The 19,877-nt window shown below is 28.9% G+C and overlaps 1 protein-coding gene across 7 annotated transcripts in view; it reads left to right on the forward strand.

Moving 5' to 3' along the window:
* Positions 1-19,877, forward strand: part of LOC132753192 (CCN family member 2-like) — a 107,858-nt gene that overhangs the window by 68,542 nt on the left and 19,439 nt on the right. The window contains exon 1 of one of the 7 annotated variants that reach the window (XM_060743628.1): positions 2,934-3,183. The exons of 5 other annotated variants lie outside the window; for them this stretch is intronic. In XM_060743628.1, coding sequence (XP_060599611.1) covers positions 3,091-3,183 — 93 coding nt within the window. In that variant the 5' untranslated portion in view covers positions 2,934-3,090. Of the gene's footprint in view, positions 1-2,933; positions 3,184-19,618; positions 19,753-19,877 lie in introns of those variants that run through there. One more of the 7 variants, XM_060743632.1, reaches the window with a different exon arrangement.

Genomic DNA, 19,877 nt, shown 5'->3' on the forward strand with positions numbered 1-19,877 from the left:
TGAATTTAATATAACACTCAACTAGTTGTAAATATGATATTTAATTTAATATAGATGTTTCTTTACATTTATATTCATCTTAAATAGCTGCGATATGAATTCCTTTAAAACTACGTACAAATAAATAGATGTCGTTTTCATTTTGTATGCGAGAGAAAGCAAACTAATTTGAATTGAAAACATTATGGTTGTATTAAAATGTATTGAAATATTTCTGTTATTTTATCTGCACTTTCTATTTACCTCGTAGTCTTATGTTATATTTGCATTACCGCAAGGTTCAAATAAATTTTGTTAAATCTAAGTTTTTCATATCATTTTTTTTAGCTGGCAGGTACGAACTTACACATAGTCATTCCTTTTTTATGTTTCCCGCATATCTTCAGTCATTTGTACAATTATATAAACTTGCTTTGGCAGCAAATCTGTCATCTATGGTCGAATTGTTGTATTTTTATCTGTAAATTTTGAAAAAGCAAGCTTTGCTACAACGCTCTTAAATATTAAGAATATGAAATCAAAATGAATATTTTGTTTGTTGTTTACATTTAAAAAGTGTCAATCTGCAGGTAATTTTAAATGCAACTGTATATGTGCTTTCTTTTCAGATAGGATTTTTTGAAAATCATTTTGGCCTTATTTTCAGTTAAAACACACTCAAACATATCTTTTGTTACATGTTAAGTCAACCCTTTAATTTATAGACTGGTAGAAATTGATAATTGTTTCCAAAGCAAAATCACTTCGCATGAAAAAGAAAAAGTGAATAAAATGCATCGTATAAGAAATAAATAGTACTTATAAAGTTATTTCAGGATAGTGAACACCTGTACACTGTTTAGCTGTATGCAGGTGGAATATTTATATGATATATGTCAGACGAACACCTTATTTATAATTAATAAGTGCTAAACTGCGTTCCTTCAAACATCTCTCGTTCTTTCTTGTTTTAATTGCAACCGTTATCAGTACACACGTGCAATCAAAGTACATTTTGGTAATCTTAAGCAGTATATTGAAGTGTTGTGGTGATAAAAATATGTTAATTAGTGTTTCTAAAAATAGAAGCAGGCCTCTATCCCACCTGGCATCATTGTTGTTGTGTTGAAAATTAAAGGCCTTTTCGTTTTCTATAAATAGAATTTAGTTACTTATTACCTAATATTTATTTTTCATGTACTTAGTTTGCTCAGGAGTACTCTTTAATAGGGAAAAATCTGATTGTCAGGATGACACCACCCTTTGAATGCAAAGGGAAATAAAACAAAAATTTGAATAAATTTAAATCGATCAAATTTTTAATAAACTAAGTTTTTATTTAAACTTAACTAAAAGTTTCTTAAAGCTAAACAAGTTATTAATGTGTACTAAAAATGAAACAGTTCTTATTTAACCAAAAATATGAAAATCAGAATAAACTAGTTGAATAAAAGATTTAAACCAGTTAAAAGTTTTTTAAACTGTAATTACTAAAAATATGAAAAATAACCTTAATGATTCTGTACTGTAAAACTAATAAACCTAAATAGAAGCAAGCCCTGTTTTAATCTATAGCAACAAAAATAAAGATCTAATTATTCAAAATGGCTGCCACTTAAAACAAAGAAAAGATATTAACTAATCTTAATTAATTCTGTGAAAATAAATTACTTAAATTACTTACAAATTTATCAAAAATGTTTTAGTGAATTTAGATAATCTCTAAGGTTCATTTAAATGCCAAAGTGCCAAAAATAAATTAAATAATTAATTAATTAACCTTAGAGAGCTTTTAGAGATGTTAAATTCATTTATATTCGTATACATCGACATTTTTATGATTCCTTCCTTATCCATATTATGAAAAATTACAGTAGATCGACCCTTCTTTTAAGATGTTGTGAAGCTTTTATAACATAGGATAATGCTGAAAACATACAAAAACATCTGATTTATAATAGTACCAGCATACACGGTGTAACAAAACGTATTTATAGATCACTGATAAATATGTTTATATCCAAATGTTTCAAAAGACCGGTTAGTATTTCATCTTTTCATTTGAAGCAGGATGCACTGCGTGATGCAAGTATTCACAAATGTTATTCTATTATATGTTATCGTCATTGATAAATGACATTTTAATTATCTGAATTGCATAATATCATTACAAACTGAGGCAAATGTATGTTGTACCTAAATCTTAAGTTAATAAATAAAGTGTTAAAGCTAATCCTTTTTATGATGCATGGCTTTAAATATTTCAAACTTATTACATTCTCTTACAAATATTTCAAACTTATTACATTCGCTATCAACGTGGCCGATTGACTTCAAACCACTTGCCCTTCACTACTGTCGACTCGAATCCCTACAAGGATCTTGGATTCTTTCATGTGAGGAAGTTATCCAGCTAGCTTACAGAACGTTGATGGTTCTACTCAGGTACCCGTTCGTGTCTAAAATAACGCTCGGAAGGGCACCTAAGGTCTTCCTCCACCAGTAAGCTGGAAAGTCGCTATATGACCTATACTGTGTTGGTGTGACGTAAAACCAACGCCCACGCCCATCCCAATAAATCAACAAATTATAACGATGTGAAAAAGGCATCACCTTTTGTTTATCGACAAAAGCACCAGTTGACCGAAATGCCCAATTAACAATTTCGTTATTTTCTTTTTACAAATATTGTTGAGAAGTATAAATACAGAAGTACAATTTAAACGCCTCATCAAATAAACTTTATATAGATAAATAGAGAGAGGGATAAATGGAATAAGATCCCATTGAATACAGTAGTAATTACCCATGTTAACATCAATTTATCTATAGGAATTGAAATTCAATAAGCACTACCTTTGATACGGTTGACAGACGTTGGAAAATGCAATGATGAAATGTTCTTTTATGTAGGGACTCAAATGAATCTACAGGGAGCTTTCTAAAGATAAATATAGAAAACTGACAGTTTGATAGCAGTATATTTTAAAATACTTAAGGAGTGATGTTATGATGTAATTATTATTAAAATGTTGATGAAATCTGTCTATATAAACAAATAACTGTTTCTTTTTACTGAATTGACAAAAATACTGGATAATTTAAACTAGTATGTTTTTAAACAAAATGGGATTTTATATTGTTCTTATTGCTGTACTTATGGTCGTACAAGAAGCTGCTTCCTTCAACATTAAGAACAGAGTGGTTCGTTGTTTTCGTTTATTCCAAAGTCACGATTTTAAGATTTCTTCATTTATTCATCTTTGAATTCGGTTTCATTTCTTTGTTCTTTTTTTGTCAATATTTTAGGTAGACTATTTAAATAATTAAATCATGGACATTCTTCAGTAAACCATGATCAATCCACAGATTCTCATAATTCATTCAAAATTTTATAACTCTAATTAAACATGTTGATAGAATGAATAGAAATTGTAAAATATTTTGTCAAAATTAAATTGAAAATGAATATCATTTTGTTTTATATTGTCCAATGAAAATTGAAAAAAAGGAATGTTTTTGCGGAAAAAGTTTGTATGTCTTGTACTGTAGCTTGTACCATCATTTAAAAATTATTATTCATGTCATAAGATATTTCTATATGTGATGGAATAACTGTCAACACCATGCGTTGAAAGATAACACTACAGTTCACATCATTAACAGTTCTGATGGAAACATTGGTTAATGATCATGATTTTATACTGTATAAGATTATATTTAAATATATCCAATCTGAAGTTCGTTTTACATAATAGGTAATGCTAAAATAGAAATATATCATTAAAATGCCTCCTAAAACGTAATCTTTAAAAATTACATCGTCATTGTGAATAAACGGTTTTAATAAAGCTACATAACTTTAACAATAAATCATCTGTATAAGTCAGTAAGGAGTCGTATTATATATTATGTAACACTCTTGCATATATTTTATCATCTGTTTGTTGTAATCAAATAAAATTAAATTTACTTTTCCAAACGTAATCTGTGGTTGATTATTACGCAGCTTTAAAATAAAATCTATATCAAATACTTTCCAAAGAAGTATGGAATATTCATGCAACATTTTTTAAACAAAGTTCGTGTTAATTATGTAACAGAAATATATTTTGAACGCGGTAACCATGGTTTTAATTTTAAAATATTGTTGAATGTATACTGTTTTAAAACGATACAAGCACGATGGACTCATAGCATTAGTTATGTTAAAAGTAACAGACTGAAAAAGTAGTTGTTTGACTTTGAGGTCACTTTATTGCTCTGAGAGCCAGAGAGACATTAAATAAATTATACAGCAACATTTCCAGTAAAATAAACTGATAAGTACTGAAACCTTAAGAAGTCAGCTTATATAATGCGCCTTTCGTAAAATTTGCTTCATGGTTATAAATTATTCAAACATTTTATTGATCATATAAAATAGTGTTAGTTAAGGCGGTTAGTACATACTTTTGTTGGACCCCTGCTGACATCCTGAATAATACTTTGTTCAGTATGTTCTAATAGAAATTTTGACCATAGATGTTTTATATGAAAAAGTATGTTTATGTTGAATTTATATATAAAGTATGTAAAATTTTACAAAATAATTTTACAAATTAGCATAATCATCCTAACTGTGAGTAAGAATTTTATTCTCAGACGATTAATTGAAAAACATTTTTACAACAAATGCAATATTAAACATTTGCATAAATCAAATACAGAAATGTAACACAAAAGGACAATAAAATATATCGTGATATAAAAGAAAAAAAATGTATACTCATCCTTTAGGTTTTTGAAAGAAATAATAAAATGAATTTACACGTGTGTTTATTTTCAATACCTCTGATGTGTAATATGTTTAATACATCTAAATTATATGCTAATAGATCTTAAAATGTTTATTAAAGTTAATTCCTATGCGACAGTAATTGAATGGAATATAGATATTAAACGGTTTGATTAAATTTCCATGTATTATGTGACGGCATTTCTATTTGTAATTTTATTTTGTGGCTACACTGTTTTCTATGTATATGGCGTAAATTTTGTTTCTTATGCAATTTATCTCGTTCATCTTTTTTTTATCAATTTTGAGTAAACAATATAGTATTAAAAGAAAACAACAACGATTCGTTCTTACGTATTTTTAAACTCTTTGTCAAGAACTATCTTTGTATTACAAAGGAAGTTCAATCTTGAGGTTTCTTATGCTTAAACTAAATCACATAGATATACCAATTTTAAAGCTATTTTTCTGCTTTCAATATTTCACAAAAGTATACGATTCGATTTTCAAACAGCTTAAGAAATATTAACCGTTTAACTAAATAACGTTTTAATGTGACGCGTTTTATTGTCAGTTTAATTGTAACATGAACATTGCAGGTAACCGTCCGGTTAAATTAGGTGTCCGATATTGTGATAGAAGATCCCGAACTTCCTTCCGGCATATTCGACAACTTTAGCTTTAACAAATGTCCAATGAATCAACTAAATTATAAAATGCCAATTTAATATCTTTGTAAAATTCAGAATCGTTTATTCATTGGTCATTGCTCATTTCTTTGTGAGATGAATGATTCAATGTATTATACACATTTTTCTTATTATTTGATTTGAAGGATCAAAAATCCACCCAAAAAGTTCAGGTGTTTGAATATTACTTTGGGATCGAAGCTGCCTAATTTCGTAATACCATCATTAGTCAGTATTAACGTGGACAAATGAATCAAACATTTGAAAATACTAATTTAGTTTAAACATATTTATTTCCCGAATATTTACATGATATACATAATACAATACAATCAGAATACAAATATATAATATATTCAAAGAAAAGGATGAGAACGAAAGACTAAGTCTTATAAAATTCTTCTCCTTTTAGTGTAACTTTATAATGAGTCGATTTTATAATATTTTGTACATTTTGAAAATACTAATTTGAATATTAAAGCTAATAGATGCATGTATATAAATAAAACATTACACGAGCTATGATAAATTATATAAAAAATAATTTGATCACTACTTTCAAACCAAAGCCAATGATGTTTCTTTATATTTTACTCTAGCCCCGTACATTATGTTCAAGTATTTATGTATAGAATATTTTAAAAGCAAGTTCAGATGTTTATTTTGTATGAAAAGAAATTGATTTTTAGATAAACATATAAAAAATATTTTATTTGCATTTACTATTAAGATTTGAACAGAGTAATAAATTGGATATTTTTTCAACAAACAACTAATTACCTATATTGACATAACTAGTATTGAAGTCAAGTTATTTTTATAAAAGGAATCACCGCGAATATGGACGAAAAGAATGAAAAAGTTGAACGTAAAAGTGCCCTTTAACAGAAATCAATTCCCATAAAATATATTTTCCTATTGGTTGATAGCAAACTTTAAATATCTTTTATAGGAAACGGTATAGAGAAACTATAGTTTGTCTGTGGTATAAATACTGGAGTAGATATTATAGAAGCGATAGTTGATTCGTGTAGTGTAGATTTAGTTATAAATCTTGATTACTAGAACATATTATTATATGGATTGAATGTTTATATTAGAGTGTTGTATACGCTCGTATAATTGACATAGCAAAAATGCACTGTTTTGTTTTGCTTTGGATATTTTCACTTATGTTGGAAGTGACACCTTTTCATATGGTCAACAGAGTGGTATGTACAAATATAATATATTTTTCTTTTTTGTTATTATTCTTTTACATAATATTTTAGTTTCTTTTCTCATTTGATAATTTAAGTCGACGGATAAATCTTTTAACTATAAGCACACGATTTGAGCAGATTAACCAAGCGTGATTTATATGTTCTTTTATAAAGAAAAAAAAGACAAACCTTGACAAATGCACATAGATCTAAACTGAGATTATTTGTAACAAGTTCAAATGTAACCATAGATATGAAGTAAAATTAAATCAACGGCAGATAAGAAGAAAGTGCGTATCTATTCAAATGATTTTATTGAAATTGTTTGAGTTTATCAGTCGGTGCCTTCCACTGTCATCATAATTTTCAAATCGGTGTTTTAACTTTTGATTTATGTTCAGTTAGATGTATTAATATTGCTTCCATAATGCAACAAATGTATTAACGTATATTCATTCTCAAAGAAGTTTATATATTAAACCAAATGTTTTTTTTGTAACGATTTTGTTTTTAGTAAGATAATGAATTAAAACATTGACATCTTTCATTTTTTGACATTGACACACAGATCTTTAAATCAAGATCTGTTTATCTATCACAATTTCCTTCTGTTAACTGACGTTGATGTAACAATTTGTGCCTTTACAGCGTGGTACTTTGTGAATTAATAATGAGTTTATTTCTTTAGTGACGGCATATTAAGTCTGTTAGACCACTTTATGGGGGTATTTGGTACGTTACAGTACAAACGATGATACACTTTTACTGTCTCTATCGTAAACGTAATGGATTTATAAGCAAACACTGCTGTGTAGCAATTTTGCTGGAGTATTTTTATCTGTAACTTAATTGTTTCTTTTGGGAACAAAGCATAATAGTTTGTCATGGTTGAAAATTGATTTAAATACAGAATTCTTTTTAGAATTCAAACTATATAATGTACAGTGTAGCATTAAAACAATTTAACCCATTACTTCATGAGCATATTGTGAAAAATGGCTGTTTTTCATTGAAAAAAAACCGTTACAAGTTCAAATTGCTATAAAACTATCAAACCTGCTTCAATACTAATCAAACTTGGCACAAATGTTGACTGGACCATTGCCGTTGTAAAAACATACACAGACGTAAATTTTCTGTTACCATGGCAACGATGGGACATATCAAAATTGCCAAAAATCACTATTTTGCGTTGATTTTTTCCATCAAAATTGATTTCAAAGTGCTGCAACTTCTCAATGGATTGAGATAGAGTCAAATGCTTTTCACCGTTGGTTACTCGTTACCTTATGATCGATCAGGGGTCATTTTTAGCCTCTCACAAGTACAAAATTTTCTTGGCGATGAGGGGGACTGCCGCCCCCCTTCAACCACCCCCAAACAGAAGGGGGCACATCTGTGTTGGGGGGCCTAAATAAGGCATTCTTTCATAATTTGAGACAACAAAAAGAGGTGAAAAAGGCGTTAAAGGCGTGTATATCGGGTATTGGGTTAACGGAAAATGACCCAAAATCGCGTTTTTCATGTTTAAACATGGCCTAACATATTTATTTGAAGAAAGATTGTTGTTTTGTAGATTTATTTTGATTTTTTTACATTAACACATTACTTCATGAGCATTTGGTGCAAAATGGCTATTTTCATTGAAAAATCTCCCGTTACAAGTTCAAATTGCTATAAAACTATCAAAACTGCTTCAATACTGATCAAACTTGGTACAAATGTTGACTGGACCATTGCCTTTGTAACCACATGCACAGGCTTACATTTCTTGTTACCATGGCAATGATGGGACATCTCAAAATTGCCCAAAATCACTATTTTGCGTTGATTTTTTCCCATCAAAATTGATTTCAAAGTGCTGCAACATCTCAATGGATTGAGATAGAGTCAAATGCTTTTCATCGTTGGTTACACGGTACCTTATGATCGTTCTTGGGTCATTTTTAGCCTCTCACAAGTACAAAAAATTTCTTGGCGATGTGGGGAACTGCCGCCCCCTTCAACCCCCCCCCCAAACAGAAGTGGGCACATCCCCCTTCTGGCAACCCCCTGGTGTATCTTTTGGTTGGAGGCGCGCTGAAAATTGGTCACTTTTTAAACAACATTTCTCAAACAAAAACAAGTGTTGGGGGCTTAAATAAGGCATTTTTTCACCATTTGAGACAACAAAAAGGGGGTGAAAAAGGCGTGTATATCGGGTAATGGAATAAAAAAAGAAATAAAAAGAATATGACAAAATTTTGGCTAACATTATAAACAATACACGAATTTTTACAAATACATGTAAAGGATCAATAATAAATGATCGATAATAAAGGACCAATTATAAATGTACAATAATAATATTGTATTGTGGTACCTTGCCCCAGGTGTGATATTTTGGATCCTGGCCTAGCAAACCAGTGGGAATCAAGTTCTAGTTAATGAAATATTCTTATTCTTTACATATTTTTGAAATGAATACGTTTTAACTCAGCAATTATAATCCGATGCATATGGAATATATATCATTACAATTTGAATTTGTTTACACTGTTGATATTGAAATTAAACTAAATATAATCCTTGGGAAACCTATTCGAAGTTGTAAGTATATAATGCTGGAATTTATTTTATTGCGAAAACTTGGAGAGAGATATTGTAACATGGTAATGTATTTTATTACTTTTGCTTCTCTCAAATCAGAAATTATCTCTGCTACTTGCTGTACACAACTAAAGAATGATAATTTTGATTCAGTTCAGCAGAATAAATTTCCTCTGTCAGCTTTCATTTCGTTAGAATCTGATAAAGATGGATGTTTGAGATGTATTAATTATCTTTGATACTGATTAATAAGATAAATATGTGCTTAAGGATCGCCCCGATGAAGTAGATATTCTGTATCACGTTTAATCGCTCTAAAACAGCAACAAAATCCAAAATGTTGAGAGCTCTTAAAAGCATGGAAAAAGTAAACTTAAATATGAAATAATCAAAACTAAGTTAATCAATCTTCTTAAAGGATCAGAAAATTATAACAACATTGAGATAAACTTTGGGACAATTGCAAAGAGCTGTCACATAGCACTTGACACCTGCTGTGACTCGTGAAAGTAAAGATAAAATATATTGTAACTTAGTAACATATGATTTTGTTGCACATTCTGGTGTTTTATTGCACAGTTTGGTATCGCTTGAACTGATTAAATTACGACCAACTAACGTGATACGTTTTCATACTTGAATTATTTTGATTATTGGTATTTTGACTGCATAGGCTTTCATAGCATAAAACTTTATACAAAATTGCAGAATTACTGAATCAATTCAATATGTCCCATATTATACTTTATTCTTATAACGAAAGAAATAAATAAGTTAAAAATTGATATGATATTATGATTTAATCTAGCAAAGACAGATAAAAAGTACATGGTCAGTTATTTTGAATCATTTTGAAGAGGCAAATTATATCTATATCTTATTTAAATTTTACTTAGAAATATAAAAAGTCTATATTAAAGCATATCAATATACTTATATTTACTATCATTATTGTCCTACTAAAAACGTACAATTAAGAAAGAAGGGCATCGTATTGATAATTACGATGTATATGGTTAACTCAGATCTTAATTGTGGAAAAGAGTGAAATGTACCCTGTGATAACTGTATTATAGACTGCCACTGCAATGTATAAAGTTCCAAAACTTTTTTTGGAGCCAGCAGAAATGATGAAATCTATGACGTGAAGTTCGAACTCATAATTTCAGTTTACCTAATGTCTTCTTGTCTTTAAATTACCAATTAAGCCGTAACGGTAACACACATATATTGAACAAATTTGAATTATGTACATAGATGTGTACGTGTCCGATATCAAATCGTAATTCAAAATTACCCTTTAATGGACTTTTTTATAACGTTAGGACTAAATTATCATCCTTTGACATAAGTTTTTTATATTGTTATAAATGTCTGACTGTATGAAAGATTAATTTAATTTTTAGATGTTTATATTTAATTTATGGGCAGGGATATCGCATTCCTAATTATCATATATAATATTATCTAGAAAGGGAAGTATACGGACCAAAGTCCGTGAGATTCTTGAGGGTGTTGCACTTTATTCATCCGAGTGTGCATTTCTCATGTTATTTTGTTTGTGATTTCCGAGGAGTCACCCTTTACCACATAGTAATACAAATTCCATAATAATACAAATAATAAAAGTATAACACTATTGGTTTATGTTTACTTAAACCAGGCCTGCATGAAATAAAAGTTTTAAAAATGAATTTTAATGTCACACAAAGAAGTATTTGTAATCTTGTCACAAAAATTAACGAAATTGTGCGTATAAATAGTAAAGAAAATAGTCCGTTGATGGGATTGTAATCCGTCTGTTTAATATAATGTAGAATATTATGGAACAGTATGTGCTGCTTGTTATCAAACTATCACCAGTGCAATAGATTGATTAATGTGTTATTAATTCGTCTAATTTAATAAAATCATTAACTAGTGATGCAGCGATAGGAAGTAACTCGATCATTATGCAATTACTTAAACGGATAAGCTCATGTTCGTATTGAAAAGTATGTAAATGAAATATTTTATCATTTTCGAAAACGACTGGCTGTTAAATGATTAAATGTGTTATAACAATATTTCCATGCATTCCATAAATAAGCATTCAGAGTTTTAATAGTGTCGGTGTGAATTGGAACCTAAAAAAAATCAAACAAACCAAAAAAAGCATTCGAAGTGAACTAATATTTTTTTCTTTTAATGTTGCAGTTTTCGTAGATGTGTTATGCACATAATTATTGTTAAGAATAATCAAAATCCATTTTATGCAACCGATATTTTCATATATAATTATGTATCATTATAAAATCGTCTATTTCGGTTCATCTAAGTCATTAAATTATATTTAAAAGTAATTATTAAACTTAACATTGCCCGCTTATTTAATTTAAAGTTGTATTAATAAGAGTGACACTAAAATAGAAAAAAAACAGAATCCCTAAAGAAAGCCCAACACGGCAAAATTGAAAATGTTGAAGACTCGGTTTGATTGAGCCTGTTCAGGTACAGTACTGGAATGTGCAAGGCCATGCCCCCTAGCGAAGGCTTAATTTAGTCATGAATATGTTTGTGGTTGCTTTTCAAATATCTATATGTTTCGACTCTTATAAGTAATAAATTGAATAATAATGTATTACCTAAGCCCATCCAAGTCTAAATGGTTAGTGTAAAGGTAACAGTCGCAATGACTTGATAATTTGCCATAACTGTATTCAATTTCATATTTTGCCTCGAAAAAGTAATCAATAATACACGTGACCAAAGCGAATTCTATAAATTTCATTGAAAATGTATCGGTAACGCTCAATGTGTAAATAATCTCTGGATTGAAGTTTTTAGATGTAATGGGTTTAAATTTTTCACAAATCTTCTGCTCAACATAACACCAGTGGAAGTGATTTTATCTACCATAAATGAAAAAAGCAAAAAGGTCTGGTAGTTTGAATACAATACATTTTAAACGTTTTGATTTATGTTTAACATTTGTGCTTTTCAAATTTATATATTTCCACCCTAATAAATTGATTAAATTATAAAGTATAACCTATGAAAACATCATGGCTTTTATTTATAACTGAATAACTATTTACATGAATGATGCATTGGTATAGTATATTGTTAATGTGTTTAACTATTTACATGAATGATGCATTGGTATAGTATATTGTTAATGTATTTAACTATTTACATGAATGATGCATTGGTAAAGTATATTGTTAATGGATTTAACTATTTACATGAATGATGCATTGGTATAGTATATTGTTCATGTATTTACAGAAGTAACTTGCGATCAAATCTTCGGATTATAAATTAAGTCTTGTATCGTGCAGGAGGGGATGTTGCATATTCCAATGTCTTTCGTAAACAAACTTATTCAAACCGTGTCTGCAACTTTTATTTATTATTTTCTATTGTCATTAGTCCCAAAAGATCAACCCTATCCAACAACAAATGTCACATGACACGTAGTCCCTATTTCCATGATCTTAATCGATTCGATACTGGAGTTTGTATTGAATACAACTCTTGTTATACATTATATCTAAAACCCGTTGGTTGCTTGCTTACTTATTATGTAAATATATTTTATATCGCTTTTGATTGCTAGTATGGTGACATGCTTTGCATTTAGACAATTTAATCCTTTCTCAATATGGATACCGTTGAGGGGTATAAAATCTAAATAAAGTTTAAATGTCTCAATGCCTCAATGCGTAAGCAGTAACGTAACAGATAAAACAAAATAGAAATTCAACTAACTTCGTATGTTAACATCATTTTAGCAAATAAATATAGTAAATAAATTTTATTTTAAGTTCACTATTCCACTTTTTTAGGTTATGTAGTGGACAAGATACCTTCGTTTTTACTAAAACAAGTTCTTTATACATGTATGATTGTCCAAATGAATTCATGTCGAATAAGTCATATTGTATTTTTATATAAAAAAGACATATTCAAGGACAAATATTAGACAAAATATTGCACAGGTTCGGAGTTACCATTGCATAATTCCTGTTATTTTACTCAGTGTTACGGGATTCACACAGTGTAAATACGTTATTTAGATATAGGCCTACTAACATTTTCGTTTGTGTAGTTTGGACAAATATTACTATGTTATCAATATTTCTCTGTATAAATAATGTAATAGCAAATGTTGTACATATATTTGTCAACTTGAAAGCCTCTCACTTTAGATAATTGTGTCATATTATCGCTCTATTGAATATGTTTATAAAAACGGTTTTTTAAGATTTTTTGTAGTAGTTTGTAAAACATCTATATTGAAATAATGCGCTATGAAATAAGACATGTGTTTTTGCTAAACGTTTACTATCATTTAACGTTGTTAACATCGTCTTTTGCTATTTATGATTTATTGCATAAGCACCGATGAATATAGATTATGAAATACTAGTGTTGTTTAATTCATCTTATCAAAGGAATAGGCTGTTATGTAGTATAACACTATTTTGACAGAGATACTAATAGAAAATGTGCAGATATGTATATTTATGGATATTACTTATGATTTGGAAAGAGATGAATGCATATAAGGTCTGGAAAAGAATTGTAAGTATGGATTGATTAAGAAATAAATCAAGATATTGTGGAGAAAAGCATGTATTACATATGTACATAAAAATGTTTTGTAATTAGTTCACCATTATCTTGATATTTGCTTAACATTTATATTGTAAAAATCGTTTATATTTTTTTTAAGATCTATTTATAGTAGACACTTAAAGCAGTGTAATGTTTCTTTTTAAACATGATAGAAAACGCAATTAGTGCATTATTCAAAATAAGCGTTAAATACATCCGGTTCACGTAAAGTCATTGAATTATTCCATAGTTACAAAATCAAATGCGTTTGAACGTTGTTGCTGTTAAATTAATGCCAAATTTCAATTTGATTCTTTTGGTATGGCATAGATTTCTTGCATGAATTATTCAGAAATTTAAAATACAAATTAATTCTTTATCATATTCATATGCAGTTTTTTTTCTTATAGTTTCATCTAGTATCCGCCCCGAAACGTTTAGAATTAAAGGACATTGTAGACATGCAAGGTCATATGGAAATCCGTGTCACTTAAATCTGTTTTATGGATTTTAATCAAACTAATTTGCTTTGAGAACATAATCAAATAAATATATATTTTCATTTTAATCATGCACTGCAGTGTTTGAAGTTTTGTTGACATAAACCCTTCTATCCACTCGTGTAATATAAAACTGGCAAAGGTTGAGATCATGTTAGCCCCATTTATAAAACATAAAAAGGTTTAGACTCCTAATTGCATTTTATGATAAAGAAATATTGAGATTCAAATGTAAACATTAATGACATAAGTAGATGTTGAGGTATATTGCAAAACTATCGCAGATAATATTTTTTACTACATTCGTAATGGAAAAGAAGATTAGACTATCAAAATTCTAATTAATAGCATTTTAAATCAATTATTGCATATCTCGAGAAAATTCAACTATCTAAGTAGATATATTACTTGTTCGAAATCAGATTGAAATTATGAGATAATAAATGTAACAGAATGTTGAAAGTCTGAAAAAAAAATGTTATTGATTAATATCAACTGTGTTATAAATGATTAACAAGCTATGTTCTCTGAAAATCTGCAAACATTTAAAAATTCAAAACTTTAGGTATTTACATACATTGTCATTGATCCTTCTGGTTCAATTGTTTACAATTTCTTGTCTTCCAGTTAATTATGATGCTTTACAGACGTTTTATGTAAAAGATAAATGTTTATATAATCCAGATATTAAGACAGTGATCTGTACAATCCACTTCATAGATCAAAGTGCCACATTTTACATGTACGTGTGGGTGGTGTTTTAATCCTAATGACATTTATAAACGTTCATAAACATAGTTACCAGGCGTACTGCTTTTAAATTTACAAAGACACTGTTATATGACAAAACCAAAACTTCTATCAAGGATGTAACATAAGTTATTTTTCGTAGGAGTAGAAATTTATTTTAATCTTGAAGATCTTTTGGCATCATATATCAAATGAGAATTATCTGTCAAATCGATAAATACATAAATAAGTTAGACAAAACATGATGTGAACTTCATTTACAAACCCTTCTGTTATTTATTAATTAATTAATTAATTAATTTTTTTTTTTTTGGATATCTATCTTGTTTTGTTAGTTGTATATTGATGACATTCTGCAAAACAGCTGTTATATCTGTTACAAATGGGGTGAAAATTTATTTTGCTGTTTGCTAAAAGTTGAATGAACAGACAATTAAAGATGGTTTTTGAAAAAAAATTCAATTCAATTGCGAAACTTAATTATTATCAACGTGTGTCTGTAAAAGGAAAACTGAAAGCATCGCTTGAAGTTTGCCCCCTAATACGTTCAAGTATGATATGATATTCCTGTGGGAAAAGTATAGTGAAATAACTTCATTTATGAAGAAAAAATGTTGTGAGATGTCTGGATTGGTTTTAATGCCTTTCCGTGACATAACTAGGTAAAATATACTTGCGGCATTTCTTTAGGAGAAAAGGTTTTAGATTAGTTTAGGACTGTCACATTCATCACCCTGTATACCTTATTCCTCCCTTTTTAAAATTGAGTAAAATTGAGGGTTGGCTATCTCAAATTAAGTTATTTTTGCAATGTTCTTTTCCTCTTTGATCTGCTGTGAGAAGTATTACGAGTAGCACGTTGATCAAAAGAAAGCCTGGTAAGTAAGTTTTGATTAAACTTGCTTTATTTTATACAAAATTGTACTAACAAATAGCGCGAAAATCCTCCAAAAAGCCCTCTCTTGCAATTACATGTAAGTGGGAAATATCATTATTGAAGATATACCGACCTGAAGAAGTTCAAATATCCGCACTGTTATGCAATATAGTAATTAAAATATTCAAGACCGACATACTAGAAATATACAATATACATAAGCTTTAAATGAATTTTATTTGGATATGTTTTCAAACTTTACAATGCGTACTGATGTACTTGTGTTCTGATTAAATAAGGCTACAAACCATCTCCGTTGCTTTCTGTGTAACAGAACTGTTAAAATATTGTATTTTATCTGTTACATAAAACCCTAATACTTTGAATAAGGGTTTCATATTATCTTTGTATTGGATATGTTTATACTTACTGCGGATGCGATTTAAAGAATATTTTCATATCGTGTATAGTACGATCTTCAAATTAAAATAACATAAACAACAGTAATTTCAAACGGTTTGATTAAATTTCCATGTATTAAGTGACGGCATCTCAATTTATAATGGTATTTTTTGGCTGGATTTTGTTGTAATCTTTCTTGCTTTTGTTTTTTTTATTATTATTATTCAATCGTTATCACTTCTTTATTATAAACAAACATAATTTTCATCATTGAAGTATTTTAAGACTTCAGCTAAGTCAAATATAAATATGTAGACATATTTTAATTTCAAAAAATGAAAGATTTTCTGCTGTCTATGACGGCTGATTTGTGCTAAGTTGTATTTACGATCCTTGGGGTGGGAGGAGGCGAAAACACCATAATACGACAAGTGACTGTCGTATTTTCGTATTTTCACCTTGCGCCTAGCGGAGCGAATATACGACAAAGTCTTCACTTTGTTGTATTAGCGTCGCGCTACGCGGAGCAAAAAACGACACGGCACAAATTTGAAACGATAGCAGCCACAATTTTATAAAAGTATACGATTAGTTTTTTATACACATTTAGACAAATTTACCGTTTAACTCGATCACTTTACCTGGCACGTTTTATTGTCAGATTAATTGTAACATGAACAGGGTAGGTATCTGTCCGGTTAATTTAGGTGTCTGACATTGTGATAGAAGATCCTGTACTTTCTTCAGGCATATTCGTCAACTTCAGCTTTGACAAATGCCTCATGTATCAATTGAACTATAAATTGCCTATTGGATATCTTTGTAAAATTAAGAATTGCTTGTTTATTGGTCATTGCTCATTTCTTTGTAAGGTTAATGATTCATTGTTTTATGCACTCTTGTTGATAGAATATTCGAAGGACCATTAATCCAACCCAAAAATGTTCAGGTGTTGGATATAACATTTAAAGCTGTCGAATTTCGTATGACTGACTAATAATAAGAGTTTTTTATAATCTTACATTTCACACGGTATAGACAAAAAGTATGTTTAGGAAATAGATATCAATTCTGAGTGCATTGTTCTACAACAATGCACGGTTTGAGTTCAAATGCGTAGTAATATAATCACGAAGGCCGATAGGCCTGAGTGATTAATTACAAAGCATTTGAACGAAAAACATGCATTATTATACAATAATGTACGAAGAATCAATATCTATTTCCATTCTAACACGTCAAGAATAAATATAATTATTATTTTTAAGGTGGACTTTATGTTTGTTGGTTAGATTTGTTTTCGCCCCAGAGTTTCCAATAAGAACGTTCTTTAAAGGCTGTTCCAGTGGGTTGAAAAAAACTGTCGTTAAATCTACCGTGTGTAGAAACATTTTGAGAATAACGAATTTTGAAAACGTTGATACAACTTTCATTATTTTATTTCACTCTGTAATTTTTCAGGCGAAATACAAATTATTAAAAGTGAAAAAAATGTAAAACTTCACTCGTTTGCGACATTAAAATAGCGTACTTGATTTGATTGTTTTGCACGTGCTGTTTGGCGCTACATTGTGACGTCACGTAAACAACACTTTAAACGTCTGTACAGCGTTAACGACTGAATTAAAGATATTGGTGTTCGGATTCATTTTCGTAGTTAGACCATTTTCTTTCATTCTAGATAGTTTTCACAACAAAATTCGGCAAAAAATTGTTTTTATTTATAAGATTTTTCAAACAAAATGGCACCCTCAATGTGAAAATACACAGGGAGATAATAAGAACGGCGAGTGCATTGTTGTAGAATAATGCACGCTTCGGGCCTTCTTTGTTTAGATAGAAAAATATCCGATAGTGTTAGAATTTTTGTTTTAGTATGTAGTATGTACGTTGCTTTTCAATTATTACCTAATCAAATTAAGTATAAGATAAAAGATTATTCAAATTAATACAGCAAAGACTTTCGTTTTTTAAAAGATCAAGACTATTTATTTCACAGAAAAAGGAAGGAGTATGATCAATCTGATTGTTATGCATGGTTAATTTCGTATGTTCATTTTCCAATCAAATTAACCTGTGAGATGATAACGTCTGTAATGGTAAGAAGTGGTTTGGTCATTTTTTATAATCGAGTGGAAGAGGTTACAATAACTAGTCACATACTTACAACAAACACGATAATGTCGAAAACAATACATTATTGAAAAGTTTATTATCGTACAATTATCGTTTTGTGTTTTAGCTATAACTTTACCAAATGCAGATATTATGTCAGTTACAAGGAACAATACTCATATATAGAATATCTCATGCTCGTTACATTAGCCCAGCATGATAATACTTTGACCCGTATAAGCTAACTCTTTCGAATTTCATTGCATGTTTAAAATTTCATTGCATGTTTTTAGATTTTTTTGAATGCAAAAACAAATATAATTGTATTTCATATGTTCAAATTTTGCTTTTCATGATTTTAATGTTAATACGATGCAAAAGGAAAAAATAAATATTCAAGCCGATGTAGTAGAGCAACTTACAAACATTATAATATAATGATGTTCTCATTTACGAAAAAAAGTCTTTAGTATATTTACCTTTCTTACTAATATTTATGTAGACAAAGTATCAACCACGAAGATACTGGTTTAGATAAAGCTAACAAATATATAAAAATTACACGTGCATGTGATTTTATGCTATGATAAAAATAAAAAAATAATTTGATCACAACTTTCAAACCAATGCCGATGATGTTTCTTTATATTTTACTCAAGCCTCGTACATTATGTTCAAGTGTTTATGTATAAAACCTTTCAAAAGCAAGTTCAGATGTTTATTTTGTATGAAAAGAAATTGATTTTTAGGTATACATATAAATATATTTACTATTTGCATTTACTATTAAGATTTGAACAGAGTAATAAATTGAATATTTTTTCAACAAACAACTAATTACCTATATTGACATAACTAGTATTGAAATCAAGTTTTTTTTTATTATAAAAGGCAACGCCGCGAATATGGACGAAAAGAATGAAAAAGTTGAACGTAAAATTGCCCTTTAACAGAAATCAATTCCCAATAATATACTTTCCTATTGGTTTGCAAACTCTAAATATCTTTTATAGGAAACGGTATAGAGAAATATAGTTTGTCTGTGGTATAAATACTGTAGTAGATGTTATAGAAGGGATAGCTGATTCGTGTAGTTTAGATTTAGTTATAAATTTTGATTACTAGAACATATTATATTATATGGGTTGACTGTTTTTCATTATTTTGTTGGATAGAATTGACATAACAAAAAACAAAAATGCGTTGTTTATTTTTACTTTGGATCTTTACACTTATGTTCGAAGTGACACCTTTTCATATGGTCAACAGAGTGGTATGTACAAATATATTGTTTTATTATTATTATTATTATTATTATTATTTATTATTATTATTATTATTATTATTATTTATATCAACATCATCCATCATCATAATCATCATCATCATCATTTTACA

The sequence above is a fragment of the Ruditapes philippinarum genome, unplaced genomic scaffold (genome assembly GCF_026571515.1).
Source record: "Ruditapes philippinarum isolate M1 unplaced genomic scaffold, ASM2657151v2 ctg1540_1_1_1_1, whole genome shotgun sequence".
Classification (NCBI taxonomy): domain Eukaryota; kingdom Metazoa; phylum Mollusca; class Bivalvia; order Venerida; family Veneridae; genus Ruditapes; species Ruditapes philippinarum.